Genomic DNA, 15,598 nt, shown 5'->3' on the forward strand with positions numbered 1-15,598 from the left:
CTCTAAGGTATGCCTGTACCTGGAATTTATCATTTTCATGCATGCTTTTATAATTTTATTACTTATGTATGCTTCATATACAATGCAGTGAATTATTTTACAGGTTTCTAAACTTTGTATAAATGGTTTCATACTGCACGTGTCCTCTGCAGCTTGACTTTGCTCAGTAATTGCTTCTGAGATTTATTCAAGTTGATATGTGTAGCTCTGGTTTCTTATTTTAACTTCTATATAAATGTCTAAAATATGAATATACCACAGTTTTTTTTGTTTTGTTTTGGTTTTTTTTGCGGTACGCGGGCCTCTCACTGTTGTGGCCTCTCCTGTTGCGGACAGGCTCCGGACGCGCAGGCTCAGCGGCCATGGCTCACGGGCCTAGCCGCTCCACGGCATGTGGGATCCTCCCGGATCGGGGCACGAACCTGTGTCCCCTGCATCAGCAGGCGGACTCCCAACGACTGCGCCACCAGGGAAGCCCTATACCACAGTTTTTTAATCTGTTTTTCTATTGATAGATGTTTAGGTGTTTATAATTTTTCACCTATTCATCTTTATACCTGTCTCCTCTTGCAAAAGGGCTAGGAATGCTATTGTTGGATCGGAGGAGATGTGTGTCTTCATCCTTACCTAGAAATCACCAAGTTATTATCACACAGTGATTGAGACAATTAGCTCCCACAGACTTTGGTATGAGTTCCCATTTCTCCACTTCCTTGTTAGTACTTATAGTAAAGAAAATTTGGGTTTGCCTGTCTAATGGGTGACTTAAATGAAAATAGAATATATAAGTCATTTCATGAGTGCTGAATAATTAGTTGCCCTTTCTTGTAGGAATGCTAGTATGTACTCCCATCTATTAATTGTCAAGGACAGTGTTGAAGGCACTAAGTTTAATATAATTAAGTTATTCTTTGTTTTAATAATTATATTGATTCTGTTTGTCCTAGACATTTTAATTGTAAGCAGTTCAGGAAATATCAGAGAACTATTACCATAATTTTACTACAAGTTGGTAGTGGAACTGAGTACCCATTATTTTTAGAGCAGTAGATTTATATTCTTACCTCTATAGGTAAACAGGTTCTGAGGAGTTTATAGTCTATATTTATTTCAGTAATAACTAATTTTTATTTTCATCATTTTCACAGGTAAAGGAAACTAGGAGAGCACTGAGAGATTCTGAGAGTGGACTAGAAAAAATGGCTGTTGGTCATCACCTCCGTGACCGAGCTCATGTCATTAAAAAGTCAAAGAACAAGAAGACTGGAGATGAAGAGGTCAATCAAGAGTTCATCAATATGAATGAAAGTAAGTTATCAGAGAAAATAGCATTCTTCCTCTCAAAGTTAAAATAGCAGCTGTACCCATAGAACTTGGTGAATATTTTTTATAGAAACATTTTATATGATGTTGTTTCAGACAGTTTATGAATTGTAAATGTAGAGAATACGTTATCAAAATAGTAATAAAATTGTGGTTTCAGTGTTTCATTGTAGATCTGTTTTTTATAGTGATTTTTGTTAATGTTGAGTATCATTTATTTTTTTGTTTTATACTTGGAAAATGGAATCTTTTGAATTGTTTTTTAGTAAGACTATCAGTAGGAAATCGAGTTTTTATTTATTTCTGATATCAAAGAAATACATTTGAAAAGTATAAAAAAGTATAAAGAAAATTAAAATTATTCATAACTCCAACCCCAAATAACTACTATTAATGTTTTAGTGTATTTCTTCCTAATAGTTTTATGTATTGATATATATAAACATACAATCACACATACTGTTTTTCAAAATTTGTATTTTACTATCTATATAGTTTATATTGTGATTATTTTAATTCCCCACTATAATTGTGAACAGTCACCTAGGATGTTACTTTTCAGAAACATCCTAGATGGTTACCTAAAAGTTTTATCATGAATTGGCCATAATTTATTTCAACTCTTCTGTATTGTGGAGCACTTAGGCTTTTGTATAGATAAGATTTAAATTTCTGGTGTTGTTAGATAATAAATCACATATATATCAAGCAAAGCTTTCCATTTCTTAGATTTTATATTCATTCTTCAACTCATTTAAGACTTCCTAACTTTTTTCATTATAGTTTTTAAGCTGTATTCATTTCCTGTTTTTAGAAAGTATTTTGAATAAAAATGTTTTATCATAGTAAAGGGTTTAAATTATATGATTTTAGAAAAAGAAATTCTCTTGGAGCTGGATAAAACTATTCTTATGCAATGAGATGGAAGCCACAACATCTTAACCTCTCTTTAATTTTAACCTTTGTAATTTGGCCATATTTAAATATATACAGAGTACTTCACAATAATGAACATACTGAAGAAAATTTTAGTAAAGTAACACATTATTATAAAGGCAATCTGAAAGAACACGTATTATCATTTACTTTTTGTTATTATGGAATTTAGATTACCTACTTCATAACAACATGAACTGTCAGATGAGTAACCTGTCTCAGGAAATTGAAAAAGAAGCTTGTGAGGCCAAACTGAGGACAGGAAGTGCTAGGCACCGGAGGAGTGTCCTCCCAGTAAGAGGAAGAGTAGCATCACCATGAGATGACCCAGGAAGAAAGCCTGTTAGTGTCGCTGGGTCATGAGGTCCATTGGATAAGTAATGTGATATCCAGGCAGGTGTGTGAAAAACCAGATCATCCGTAACCAAATTATCAACAGAAATAGGAGAGGAACAAAGAGAAAAGGAAATATTACTCTGAGTCAAAGGCCTTTTTATGTGAAGCAGTTTCCTGCTTCTACCTTAAGGTTAGGCTGATGGAAACACCAGGCTAGAGTGAAATGTGTGGGGAGCAAGGCAGTTACTGACAGCTGATACCTTAATACTTACCCCTTTATTTTGATATTGGATGTAGGTGATGCTCATGCTTTTGATGATGAGTGGCAAAATGAGGTTCTGAAGTACCAACCAAGGGGACAATGGCACAATCTAGAAAACTCTAGGATGCGAAGCATTGGTCATGAGAATTCAGGATCCCGAGAACTTAAAAGAAGGTAAAAGTTATTTCTAAACTAAGCTGTGTTTTTTAAAGACAAATTAGAAGAGAAGTTATGTAATTTTACCTCTGTTATCAGGAAGTTTTGATTAACATCCAAGTTGTTTGTATCAATAATATCTTTTGTGAAAGATGTAATAACTTTATATTATTTCTGAGTATTCCAACACAAATTTAAATTTGTATCTGAAAACCAATAGTATTTTAGGATTATATGACTAGTACCTCACTAGCAAATTATGCTTTAGACAATGGGGCTAAAATCCTCCTAAGGTAAAGCAATATACTATAATGCAGTTATTCTTGTGAAACAGATTTTCATCTGGATAGAGTAGGAGTCATACATTTTGTACCAGGTAAAGATACTGGTGTTTAGGGATATGGTAAGGGGAGAGGAACTGTAGCTAAAAGGCTGAACAAAACTTCCCTAACAAGTCAAAATTGAGCATTTAATGGTAAAAAGATTTTTAGACCCTTGTATAATATGTAACAGTATCTGTATTAGATATCAAATATTTTGGAAGAGTTTTGCAAAAACTTTAGCCTCCTTTGGAATTACCGTTTGGAATAGCTGCGAAATATGAACGTGCTAATACCACACTTTTATAGAGATTATAGACATTTTGACACATTTAGTATATATTCTAGAGTTACAATTTTATTTGATACTCTGGGGGAACAATTGAAAACACTACCTAAATCCTATTGAAAATTAGACTCGAGAGAGAGAGGGCTCAGCAGGCCTGAAAACAGAAATCTGTTCTAGGCTCTAAGAGAGTGGAGAATTGCTGCAGAAGGTGGAAGCCTTCCCAGAACCAGCGGTCGACAAGTGGGTACCAAGTAAATTAGAAGACTTGTGCAGAATTTCATGTGCTAGCATCTTTTATTTTAAAATACTTGTTTAGGAATTTAGAGCCCCAATGTTTTCTTTAGAAATCTTGCTCTCATATTAATTTTAGCTAATATTTGTCTCACTTTGAAAAGTTTATTGATAAAAACCTAACAGTGCTAAGTTTGACTATGAAATCCAGGTCCCAGTTAGAGAAAAGCATGCTCTTTATAGATGATCTATAAATTTATGGCCTATCAGTGGCATTTTCTGTAAACCAGCACTGTCCAATAGAACTTTCTGAAATGATTTTTTGCAATGACGAAAATGTTATGCACCTGTACTGTCCAATATGGTAGCCAGTAGCCCCATGTGGCTATTGAATCACACTTGAAATGTAAACAATGCAGCTGAGGAACTGAATTTTTTAATTTTATTTTATTTTAATTAATTTAAATGTAAACGATGTGGCTAGTGGCTACCATGTTGGACAGCATGGTTCAACGGTAAACAGTTAAATCTATCTCAGGAAAGCAGCTGTTGCTTTCTTAAATGTTAAGTAAAATACTCTGCCATATGTTTTTCAAAGCTATTAAGGAACCTTTAAGATAAAACTCACCTTAAATTACAGTGGTCTGTATCATGTTTGTATTGATTTTTTTAATGACCATTTTAAAAATGGTATTAATGTTCACATGTATATTTCTCAGGGAGAAACTGCATCAAAGTCCAGCCATTGAACGTGGAAGAAGATCAAATGTTTATGTGGACAAACTCAACATCAAAGGATCACCTGTGAAAATCAACAAAAAATAAATCGTATTGCACTTGATTTGTTTAGTTTTGGTTGTTTGAACAGAGAAAGTAATGGTGCTGAGTAATACACCTAAGACCAATTGCTTGTTATTAAATCAATACTGTGTTCTTAGCAACTTTCTTCTGAATTTTCTTGGAAGTGCTAGCTTTATATTGTCCCTACTTTAGGAATAAAACTTTAATGTTCAATAGTGCAAGCTGTTAAACATTCTATAACACTTTAAAACATAACACATGCTGATTTTGCTTTCACAATTATTTTCCTATTGGCTATGTATTCCCCTATATATTCAAGATTGAATGTACAGCTAGCTGTTCTATCATATAAATTAGTTAAAAGAATAAACTGTAAAAAAAATAGTCTCAATTTTTACTAACACTATAATAGGGTGATGTTAACAAAGGTTAAAATTATTTAGCTCAAATTTTATAATGTGTTATGTAGCCAGCTAGCTTAAAGATTTTTTTTTTTTTTTTTTTTTTTTTTTTGCTGTATGCGGGCCTCTCACTGTTGTGGCCTCTCCCGTTGCGGAGCACAGGCTCTGGACGCGCAGGCTCAGTGGCCATGGCTCACGGGCCCAGCCGCTCCGCGGCAGGTGGAATCTTCCTGGACCGGGGCACAAACCCGTGTCCCCTGCATCGGCAGGCAGACTCTCAGCCACTGTGCCACCAGGGAAGCCCAAGAATTTTTTTAAATAAAGCAAAACTATACTAGTACTCTTTTACAAAAAATTAGTTATTGTTTTGATAAAGAACATAAAGAATAATCAAATAGTTCCTTTTCAAAGAGATTTTAAATTGTTAATATACGTGAATTTTCTTATCGTTTCTTTATACAGTGTATTCTTTTTTTGTTCTGTGTTACATTTTCAACGTTCGACAGACTTTATATTGACCTTTCTCTTTAACATCTTATGGTAGCATATTTCTGTTCTCCTTTCTCACAGACAGCTTAATCTATCTCCACGGTTAACATTCTAAAGTTGCAGTGTCCTTGGAGAAACTCTGCTCGGCCTTTTTGTGACATTTAGAAAAATGCATTTGGTATTCTGCAAACCTGAATGATTGATTGTCTCAAAATTTCTTAGACAGGTGAAGTGTGTTTGAGCAAGGTACTTAATAATTCAATTGTTCCCTTTTTAAGTATACTATTTAAAAATTCAGGTCTTGGGTTTTTTTCATTCTAGAATGCGAGCATTAATCTGTTTTTATAAAGTTAGGCATGAAGTTTGTGAGAATATATAATCTTAACTTTTAAGTTTTTGTCGTTTCAAGGGGGGAAAAAACAGAATCGACTATCACTCTATATAACCCTAATATCTTCCCTTTTAAAGTTTGGAAGTAGAATTGTGTGATTTTGCTTATTTATACTCATCTAATTTTCTATATCATATCCTGTTAATTTTACTAGTCAGTGCTTCATGCCTTTAATTAGTCACTAAAATAAGATGCATATGTGTCAATTCATTTTTATAATGGAAAGCAATTGGGCAAGTATTAAAGATGTTAAAATTTTCCTCTTATGGATAATTTAGTATACTAATAACATACTATTACACACTGGGAAGTTATCATAAGGCATCCATTTGAAATAACACTTCTGCATAAATTCCCTAGACAGAGCAAAATCCCGGTAGACTGTAATTATTCTCCTTTTGCCTAAATTATTACACTGAAGTTAACGTGAATCATTATATTCAAATATGAAAACACATTTTAATAAATAATTATACTTAAAACAGTACAGCTTCTATGCATCATATAACAGAGAATTCATAGATGCTTTTTTCATCTCAATTTGTTTACCATAGAAATCAAATTAAAATTGAATTAGATATATATTTCCTCCTACGCCACAGTGCTTCCTAAGGGGCCACTTACAAAATATGTGACATCTGGAGATAAAATGTTAATTCTTTATGTTCACACGATGCTGAAATTAACTTTTTTCAGAATTTATTTTTATCTTCATTCTGAAGTCAACTAGTATAAAAAAGAAGGCTCGCCATAGCTTGTAGTTCACATGTTATTTTTTCTTTATTGACAACCACTGATCTTTCTGGAACGCTGGGTCTTTGGGGAATGTAAGGATATTAACTATTTTGTGAATGTGGCCTTGACAATAAGTCCAAGTTGAAAACTTAGGCTCCTTGCTACTTTAGTGATTTTCCTGGTAACTGTCAGTCTCAGTGATAGGTTTTCATTATTTATCTTTAGGACTTCCTTATCTTTTATTGTTACAGGGCAGTGGCAGGAGCACATTGATATCAGATGGTGCCCTACGTGTGGCAATGTGATGGTGTTTGGAGGTGTGGCCTTTGGGAGGTGATTAGGTTATGAGGGTGGAGCCCTCATGAATGGGATTAATGCCTTTGTAAAAGGGACCCTAGAGAGCTCCTCCACCCTTTCTGCCTTGTGCCCACACAGTGAGAAGTTGGCTGCCTATGAACCAGGATGTGGGACACACCAGACACTGAATCTCCTGGAACCTTGATCTTGATCCCATCTTGCAGATCTATGAGAAATAAATTTCTGTTGTTTACAAGTCACCCCATCTATGGTATTTTTATTATAGCTGCCTGAATGGACTAAGGCAATGGTCTTAGGCTAGTCGGGCTCGGGCAATTTGGAGATTCTACTGAGGTTTGACCTAGACCCTTACTGCAGTGAATCAGGACCTTCACTGAATTTATCTTTATTCTTATAAAGATAAGATATAAAAGTTATAACATATAACTGGCAAAGTTATGGCAAAGCTATAAAATGACTATGAATTAATAGAATGTGTAACTGCTTTGAATGATATAATGTATGTGTACTTTGCCACTTTAAAACCTAACAGAAGTAATCTATAATGTGTACCCATATAAAAATATACTTGGTATAATAATTACAGAAAAATATGAATATATATATACACACACAGAGGACAATGAGTATGAATTTTTACTTCAGGAAACTTAGTTTGTTAAAGTGGTAATTTCAAAAGTAACAGATACACTTTTTTTTTTTTTTTTTTCGGTACGCGGGCCTCTCACTGTCGTGGCCTCTCCCGTTACGGAGCACAGGCTCCAGACGCGCAGGCTCAGCGGCCATGGCTCACGGGCCCAGCTGCTCTGCAGCATGTGGGATCTTCCCGGACCGGGGCACGAACCCGTGTCCGCTGCATTGGCAGGCGGACTCTCAACCACTGCGCCACCAGGGAAGCCCCAGATATACTTTTTTATTTAACGTAATTATATCTTAAAATTAAAGTAAAACCTTAATGTTATTACTATTTACATAATTATTATTTAATTTACATATTTTAAACAAATACACAGGCTTATAAAGACTAAATTTTTGAAAGCCTATAAATAAAAAAGTTTACTTAAAAGTATTCAACATTAATGGATTGATTCATCAAAGTAAATCCTTTACTAAAAATTAATACATGGATGATATACAAAAAATAAGTACAAAATTCATCATTGAATCTCTGGTTTTTCTTTCCTTGTATCCTGTAATTTACTCTGATTTCCATTTACTTGATCTTATTCATTTAACAAATATTTATTGAGCACCTAGCACAGCAGGGGGTACAGCAATTAACAAAACCAAATCACTGTCCTTGTGGAACTTACATTCTCATCGGGAGAGTCAGACAACAGACAGCTATGTAAAATGTCTGGGTGTATCTAAGAAGAGCTCTGAAGGAAAATGAAGTAGTGCAGGAACATAGGGAAGAGCTTGCTGTTTTAGAAGAGTTGGTCAGGGAACACCTCACTGATAGAGGATATTTGAACAGAGAGAAGAAGGTAAGGGAAAGAGCCATGCTGGTATCCAGAGGAGAGCACAGGCTCTGGTCATGTGAGGATCAGCAAGGAGGCCAATGTGTCTGGAGGAAAATGAGCAAGTGAAGTAGAGTTACACTGGTGTGGCTCCTCAAGCAAGACCTTGTAATGTAGGTGCTTATTCTGAAGGTTAATATTTTTTTAATTTATTAAAATTTTTAAGGTCATTAAAAATTTCAGATTAAAAAAATTAGTTATGAAAAATTTCAAGCCTACACAAAAGTAGAGATGACAGCAACAGTGAATTCACTAGTTGAGTGATTTCAGTAGAAAAATGACATGGCCAGGCTTAAAAGGATCCCTTTAGTTACTGTGCTGGGAATAGACTGAGCAGTCGTAGGGCAGAAGCAGTAAGGTCAGTTAGGCTATTACAGTAATTCCCTCGAGATAGCAGCGCTTTGAGAGGTGGAGAGAAGCTGCCGATTCTGGATCTATTTTTGAACGTAGTTCCCATAGCATATGCTGACAGACTAGACCAGCAGAGTCAAAGAGTGGTTCAAAGTGACATTTTTGGTCTGGGCAACTCGAAGAACGGAGTTTCCTTTTATCGGATGAAGACTGCAGAAGAAGGTTTTGGTGGAAGATCATTAGCTCCTTTTTGGACATATTAAGTTCGAGATGCCTCTAAGAGATCCAAGTGGAATCCTCAAGGATGCTGTCTTCTATATGGACTGGACATATAATGTTTAACATAGAACAAAGGTGGAACATTTTGAAAGGAGAAAAAGCACTTGTAGATAGTTCATTATTTTTCCACGTTCTTTACAGGTCATCCTATAGATCAATTATTTTTTCATATTTCTGTAGTAGCATAGATAACAATTTTGTATTTTTTTAACGTAAATTCTATTATAAACGTCTCTGCACTCTGCTGTATGGGGAAAACAACCACGTTTAAAGGCTGCATCTTTCTGGTAGCGTGCCAAAACCCTGATTAGCTCCGCAAAGTGACTGCACTTCCTCTTCCTAGTCGGCAGAGGGCATCCTGGCAGCGGAGGGTGCTGCTCGGCTCTGACAACCGGAAGCTTCTCCCCTCTCTATTTTTCTCCCCGCCCTCTCATCCTTCGCACGTGAAGTTCTCTTCCGGCACGGGTTGCCGGCGTGCCTCTGAACGCCTGTGGTGGTGGTGCTGGTTGCCGGGCAGAGCCGGAGCTGCGGGAACTTCGCGTCTGTTCTGCGCTAGCCATGAGGCTGCTGGGAACCGCCGCTGCCGCCGCCGCCGCGGCTGTGGAGAGCCGGCCGCTCCCGCGGGTCCCCGCCGCCCTGTGCTGGCAATGGAAGCAGGTAGTGGAGTCCGGCGGGGCGACACCGCACCACGGACTCTCCCGGGACCTTGCGGTGTGTCCGGAGCCAGGGAGGAAGTGACACTCCTACCCTCCCTGGCACCTCCTTACTGACAGCTCCGAATGTGAGCTGTCGACCTCAGCGCTGAAAAGCCCCTCGGTATCTGCACAGCTGCTGGTTATTAATGAGCAGCGTCTCGGTGCGCTGGGAGGTTCGGCGGCCTCCGATTTACGGTTAAGCCTCTTAGTTTTGGTATAACTTAGAGAGGAGAGGTGACTGGAGTGAAGGTCGAGACAACCTTCACTCGAGAAAAATTAGTGTGTCTAGGGCTCGAATCCAGGGCTTCTGACTCGTTATGCCGTGCTCTTTTCATTACAGAGTGTCGTTGGCCTGACTGATCCCTCTTTCAGCTGACCCTGGGTTGTTTGATTTGGAGCCCGACCCTCCCAGTACCTTTCTTTGGTTCTGTGTCTGCTTTTTGTGCGGGGCGCGGGGAGCGCAGAGTGGACTAGGATTAGGTAGGAGTTGAGCCTTTCCTGTCATGCAAACCTCCTTTGCTTTGCTCGCTGATATCCGTGGGATTTAATCAACCAAGTGCCCATCACCCAGATTCCATTTTACCCAGGTTTTCCAAGTTCTTCCCTTTTCCCAGAAGTGGCTGCAGTGCATTTTGGATGGGCAGTCCTATATAGAGAGATTTATATGGTGTTTTGTTTCCATAAATGCAGGATTCCCCATCACCACCAGAGTAAAATAAAGTTGTTGTTGTTGTTTTAATGTTACTAATTGTTTGGGGATGGAAAGGAATTGGAGACCTTTTGTGGGCTGCCTTGAAGCTATTGGCACCACTGCATAGAGCATATAAGTCCTCAAACGTCCTTGCTAGCTGTGAACTACAGTAAGGAGGAAGGGGGAAAAAATCAAAGTAAAATTTAGAGTAAAAACTATATTTCCTTTTAAAGTAGTTGTTGGGAGCAGTTTTTCTGATTTTATCAGCCCCAGTGTATATTTTCAAACTTGTGCCATCCGGTAAAAGTATCTGTTCCCTTTTATTTATTTAATTAATTAATTTGAATATATCTTTTCTGACTTATTTATTTTTAAGAGTATGTCTTTTCTCTTCTCTCTTGCAGCCTCTTCTTTGGTTACAGGAGTTTCAGGTTGAGACATTCCTTCTTTTGCCTTTTCAGACAATCACATACGATGTTTTGTGTCCATTGAGATTTCTTGGAGGAAAGATGTCCACTAAACCCTTTCTAATTATCCACTGTTTTCTCATGAAAAGTGCATTGAATTGAGCTCTCTTATTTTTTCAGGCTAATTGGAAGATTTGCCGATGGTATTCATCAGGGGTGATACCTAATGAAAAGATACGAAATATTGGAATCTCAGCTCACATTGATTCTGGGAAAACTACATTAACAGAACGAGTGCTTTACTACACTGGCAGAATTGCAAAAATGCATGAGGTATGTGGTTCATGGTTGATGCCATTAGTTTGACCTTGGTTTTAATTGTTTTATAAGGATTTAAGAAACTACAAACCTGAAAGATTAAAAGAATGGTAACAGTGGATCTTTAATCAGAGTCACAAAATGGATAGATCAGGTTGGCTTGAAATGTTGCTCTGAGGAATCTTTCTAGAGACCATCACTGTGGGTATACTGAGTAGGCTGTTTTTTAAGAATGTTAAGTCAGTATGATGTACCCTTAAGCAGCCATTAAAATAATGTGTACATACTTTTAATGTTATAGAGAGATGTTTATAATGTTAAGTGGAAAAAGGGTTTAAAATGCGTTTAATAGTTAAAAAATACATATGTCAGGAAAGAATTATTTTAGAAAACCTTGAAACTCTCCTGAAGACATTACATATTATTGAGTAATTCAACTCTCCACTTAAAAATGTTACTTCAGATGAAGATCATCTCATTAAATCACAGACTTTAAAAGCTGAATTCTTCCCACCCAGACCTCAAAGTCCACAAGAAACACAGCAGGGAAAAATCTCTCTCTGCATATCTGCTCACAGACTAACATAGGGCTGGTGGGCAGGAACAGTGCAGAGGGAGCAAGGATGGCTCTAAGACCAGGTAATGCTCAGTGGTAGCAGCTGCTAAAAATGGCAATGAAAAAAGGGTTAGGGTTAATAGAGGGCAAAACCTGTAATCAATTTTCTACTCCATGAGATGATATGGTTTGACAATTAGGTTTCTCTGAAAATTGCATCAGTTAACTATCTGTGTTCTGGTTCCATCTGTGAAGATTTCTTGGAATGCAGGACAGAGAAATCTGAATTGCTGTGCTTGTGTTTAGGTAAAAGGTAAAGATGGAGTTGGTGCTGTCATGGATTCCATGGAACTAGAAAGACAAAGAGGAATCACTATTCAGTCAGCGGCCACCTATACCATGTGGAAAGATGTCAATATCAACATTATAGATACTCCTGGTGAGCTAAGTTCTTGGTTTTATTGCAGCTTGTTTTGGCAGTGGCATATTTAGTTCTTTACCATGATCTTGCTCATTTTTGAGTATAAAATAATACTCAAAAGTGTGACTGTGAATTCCCTATTAGAGAAATCTGACTTGGGACCTAGAATACTTTATCTTTAAGTGGTTTCTTTGAAAAATAGTGCAAAGAAATTGTGAATAGGAATGTTCTTGCCTTTTACATGTTGCAGCTGATTCCAAAGATGCCCATGCCCTAGTATCTTTTGAAGTGATTTTGTTGAGCCCCTGAACCTTATGGTAAGTGAACAGTATTGGTGGTTTAAGGAGTTCATATTTTATTTAGAAGACATACGTAATGATCAGAGATAGAAGAACTTTTACTTGTACATGTTGTAAAAATTCATACTGCTTTTTAAGACCCCGACACAGTTCTCTGTCTCATTTAGGGCATGTGGACTTCACAATAGAAGTTGAAAGAGCCCTGAGGGTGCTGGATGGTGCCATCCTTGTTCTGTGCGCCGTTGGAGGGGTGCAGTGCCAGACCATGACTGTTAATCGTCAGATGAAGCGCTACAGTGTTCCATTTCTAACTTTCATTAACAAACTCGACCGAATGGGCTCCAACCCAGCCAGGGCCCTGCAGCAAATGAGGTACTGAACCTTAGAACAGAGCGGGGGTGATGATCCAGATAACAAACCTCACATCCAGAAGGACAGTTAATTCAGTGTCATTAAGCTTTATCCCCTTAAATTTTTTTTCCTTTTTAAAATTCATCTATGTGTATGACTTATAGTAAATGGAACACTAAGGTCCGTAGTTTGGTTTGTGATGTGATTTCATCAACTACTTTCTCTGTAAAATGGAAGAAATATGACTTAAATTTTAGGGAGATTGAAGGTGAATTCAGAAAACCATCTGGCAATTTGTAGTGTTTTGCTCTAATTAGAGAAGTTATAATCTAGGTTAGATTCTAAAATTACTGTGCATTTATTTAGACAAAGCTAGAGGATTATCTTCAATTTTAACCTTCATTTGAGGAATTTTAATGACTTAAATTAGTACGCTATATTCTCTTGCTTTTATTTGTTAACATATTTGTTAAGACAACAGCAGTACTTCCTGTCTGAATCAGACATAACCCAGTGGTATTGATATGATTTTACATTTTGCACAATACTGCGTGTTTCACACAGCCTTTGAAAAGAGTCGGAGTTTCACTTTTCACCTTTTGTAGATCTGTAAATGTAGCGGTAGAGTTCCTACCCAAGTTGCACGTGGCAGAGCTGATGGATGTAGGCAGTAAGGTTTATGGTAGTGGAGAGACTAAGAGTGATGTGTCTGATGACAAAAGATACCGTGTTGAGGAACTTTAACTGACAGTATTGCTGTGTGCTCTCTGATGGAAGTGATGTTTTTGAGAACATGAGAGTGAATTTTTTCTTTATTGGGCATTTGTAATACTTACTTGGGATAACGAAACGTTTTCACTTTTTTTTTCTAATTATATTTTACTTGTGGTTGGCAATAGATGGTCTCTTTGCACCAAGTTTTTTCCTGAATTCCAGGCAGATTCTGTTTCAGCATTTATTTGACTACTTTGGTTCTTTCTTTGCACCACTCCCTTTTACCCGTTACCTCATTCTCCCATTAAACAGATCTTGAAACTTCTGAATCTGGCCTCTGTGTCTTAACTTTTCTACCATACTTTCTCACACTTTGTCTCCTTCTAATTTTTCACTGGGTTAGGAGAGAATTTTTGAGGTCAGTCTTCCAACTCACTAATCTGGTATTCATCTGCATCCCTTCTGTTATTTAGCCTGTTTTTTGTTCTTTTTAATCCCAGCAGTTATGTAGTTAATTTCTATAAACTTTCCTTTTATTGTGACATCTTTATTAATAGAGGTAATTCCTTTTTAGATCTTTACATTTTATTTTCTTCTAGTAACTTTGTCCTTGGAGGTTAGTACCATTTCTTGAGCTCCCACCTGTCTTGGAAGCTATTGATTTCCTTCAGATATTTGGTGGTTCTTAGTTATCTATCCATAGTTATAGATGGGTACCTAGAATCTAGAGCACAGTTAGCTAGAGCATATTTCTACTTGAGTGTAAATCCCTGCCAGTGAGTCTGATTTCTCTTCGGTGGTTGTGCCTGATTGAGGGTACAGGCCGATGATGAGTGTCTGACTTTAATACCCACTCTAAGGGTTTTCCCCCTAAGGAACTTCCTTTTCAGATAGCTATACTCAGCTTCACTAGAGTCAGCTGATCCAAGAATGAGATGTGGGTACAATTATCCCACTATCCTTTAATTTCTTGGCCAACCACTCAATGACCTGTTTTCCCCTCTTCTGTTTCTGATCCAGGGTATTCTGGGGATCTGATGGGAAAATACGTATCTTACAGTTCTTTTTGTTGCCCGAATAGGGTTGAGGCTTCCTGAGCACAGTGAGTTTGGCTGTCAGTCTGTTCCCAAATGCTTTTGTATCCTCCGCTCTGACCTGCTGATCAGTTCCACAGATCTGCCATTGATTTCTTTTTATATTTATTTTGTCATTTCAAAGGGATTTGGGGAGAAAAAAAGGGGTAAACATGTATTTTTATTTTTCAGGTCTAAACTAAGTCATAATGCAGCATTTGTGCAATTACCCATTGGTTTGGAGGGTGATTTTAAAGGTATTATAGATCTTATTGAGGAACGAGCCATCTATTTTGATGGAGACTTTGGGTAAGTGTTAAAAATATACTATTCTATTAAAATCTTATATTTTAAAAAGTATCAAAGAGAAGGAAAAGGATGAGTGCTTTAAATATAAACTTCTCTTTTTGAAATGTGGCTGGAAGAATATCCTCTAAGATGATTTTGTTTTAATGCTTTTAATCCTAGTTACTTCCCATTTTGCTTAGTATTCATTCCAAGGGAGAGTATATTACTCTTTGGATGATATATTTATATCGCATTATGATATACACGGTTTGGTGAAAGGAGGCCTTCAGCTTGGGCTAGTGATGTAATATCTCTTCTTCTACTTGTTCATGCATTCATCCATGTATTCTTTCATTCTGTAGACTTTTCTGGAACAGCTACTATGTTCTGGGTATTATTATAAAAACTGGGAAGAAAATAGGAATCATAAATATTTCCTCTACCTACTTCATGGGATTACAAAAATAAAAAGATTAATATATAAAAGAAGTTAAAACTTGTATACATGTGGTTTAGGCAATACAAAAAGCAAATTGGTAACTTTTGAAATGGTTTTGGTCTGTCAACCAACTTTTGAAGAGACCTTTGCATACAAAGCATTGTAACTGCGCAGTGGTTATCAAACCATGGCATTCAGAAAAGTCACC

The 15,598-nt window shown here is 37.0% G+C and overlaps 2 protein-coding genes across 8 annotated transcripts in view; both read left to right on the top strand.

Annotated features, from left to right (window-relative positions):
- Window positions 1-4,872, top strand: part of MLF1 (myeloid leukemia factor 1) — a 34,911-nt gene extending 30,039 nt beyond the window's left edge. For 2 of the 5 annotated variants that reach the window (XM_065876359.1, XM_065876357.1), the window contains 3 exons: window positions 1,149-1,308; window positions 2,893-3,031; window positions 4,573-4,694. In XM_065876359.1, coding sequence (XP_065732431.1) covers window positions 1,149-1,308; window positions 2,893-3,031; window positions 4,573-4,678 — 405 coding nt within the window. In that variant the 3' untranslated portion in view covers window positions 4,679-4,694. Of the gene's footprint in view, window positions 1-1,148; window positions 1,309-2,892; window positions 3,032-4,572 lie in introns of all 5 variants that reach the window. The other 3 variants (XM_065876356.1, XM_065876360.1, XM_065876358.1) reach the window with 3 other exon arrangements.
- A 4,717-nt stretch (window positions 4,873-9,589) lies between these two features.
- The window catches only part of GFM1 (G elongation factor mitochondrial 1), a 42,048-nt gene continuing 36,039 nt past the window's right edge, over window positions 9,590-15,598 (top strand). The window contains exons 1-5 of one of the 3 annotated variants that reach the window (XM_065876106.1): window positions 9,590-9,795; window positions 11,112-11,264; window positions 12,112-12,244; window positions 12,693-12,897; window positions 14,856-14,972. In XM_065876106.1, the coding sequence (XP_065732178.1) occupies window positions 9,697-9,795; window positions 11,112-11,264; window positions 12,112-12,244; window positions 12,693-12,897; window positions 14,856-14,972 (707 nt within the window). In that variant the 5' untranslated portion in view covers window positions 9,590-9,696. Of the gene's footprint in view, window positions 9,796-11,111; window positions 11,265-12,111; window positions 12,245-12,692; window positions 12,898-14,855; window positions 14,973-15,598 lie in introns of those variants that run through there. The other 2 variants (XM_065876107.1, XM_065876108.1) reach the window with 2 other exon arrangements.

This window comes from Phocoena phocoena, chromosome 4, assembly GCF_963924675.1.
Source record: "Phocoena phocoena chromosome 4, mPhoPho1.1, whole genome shotgun sequence".
Taxonomy (NCBI): domain Eukaryota; kingdom Metazoa; phylum Chordata; class Mammalia; order Artiodactyla; family Phocoenidae; genus Phocoena; species Phocoena phocoena.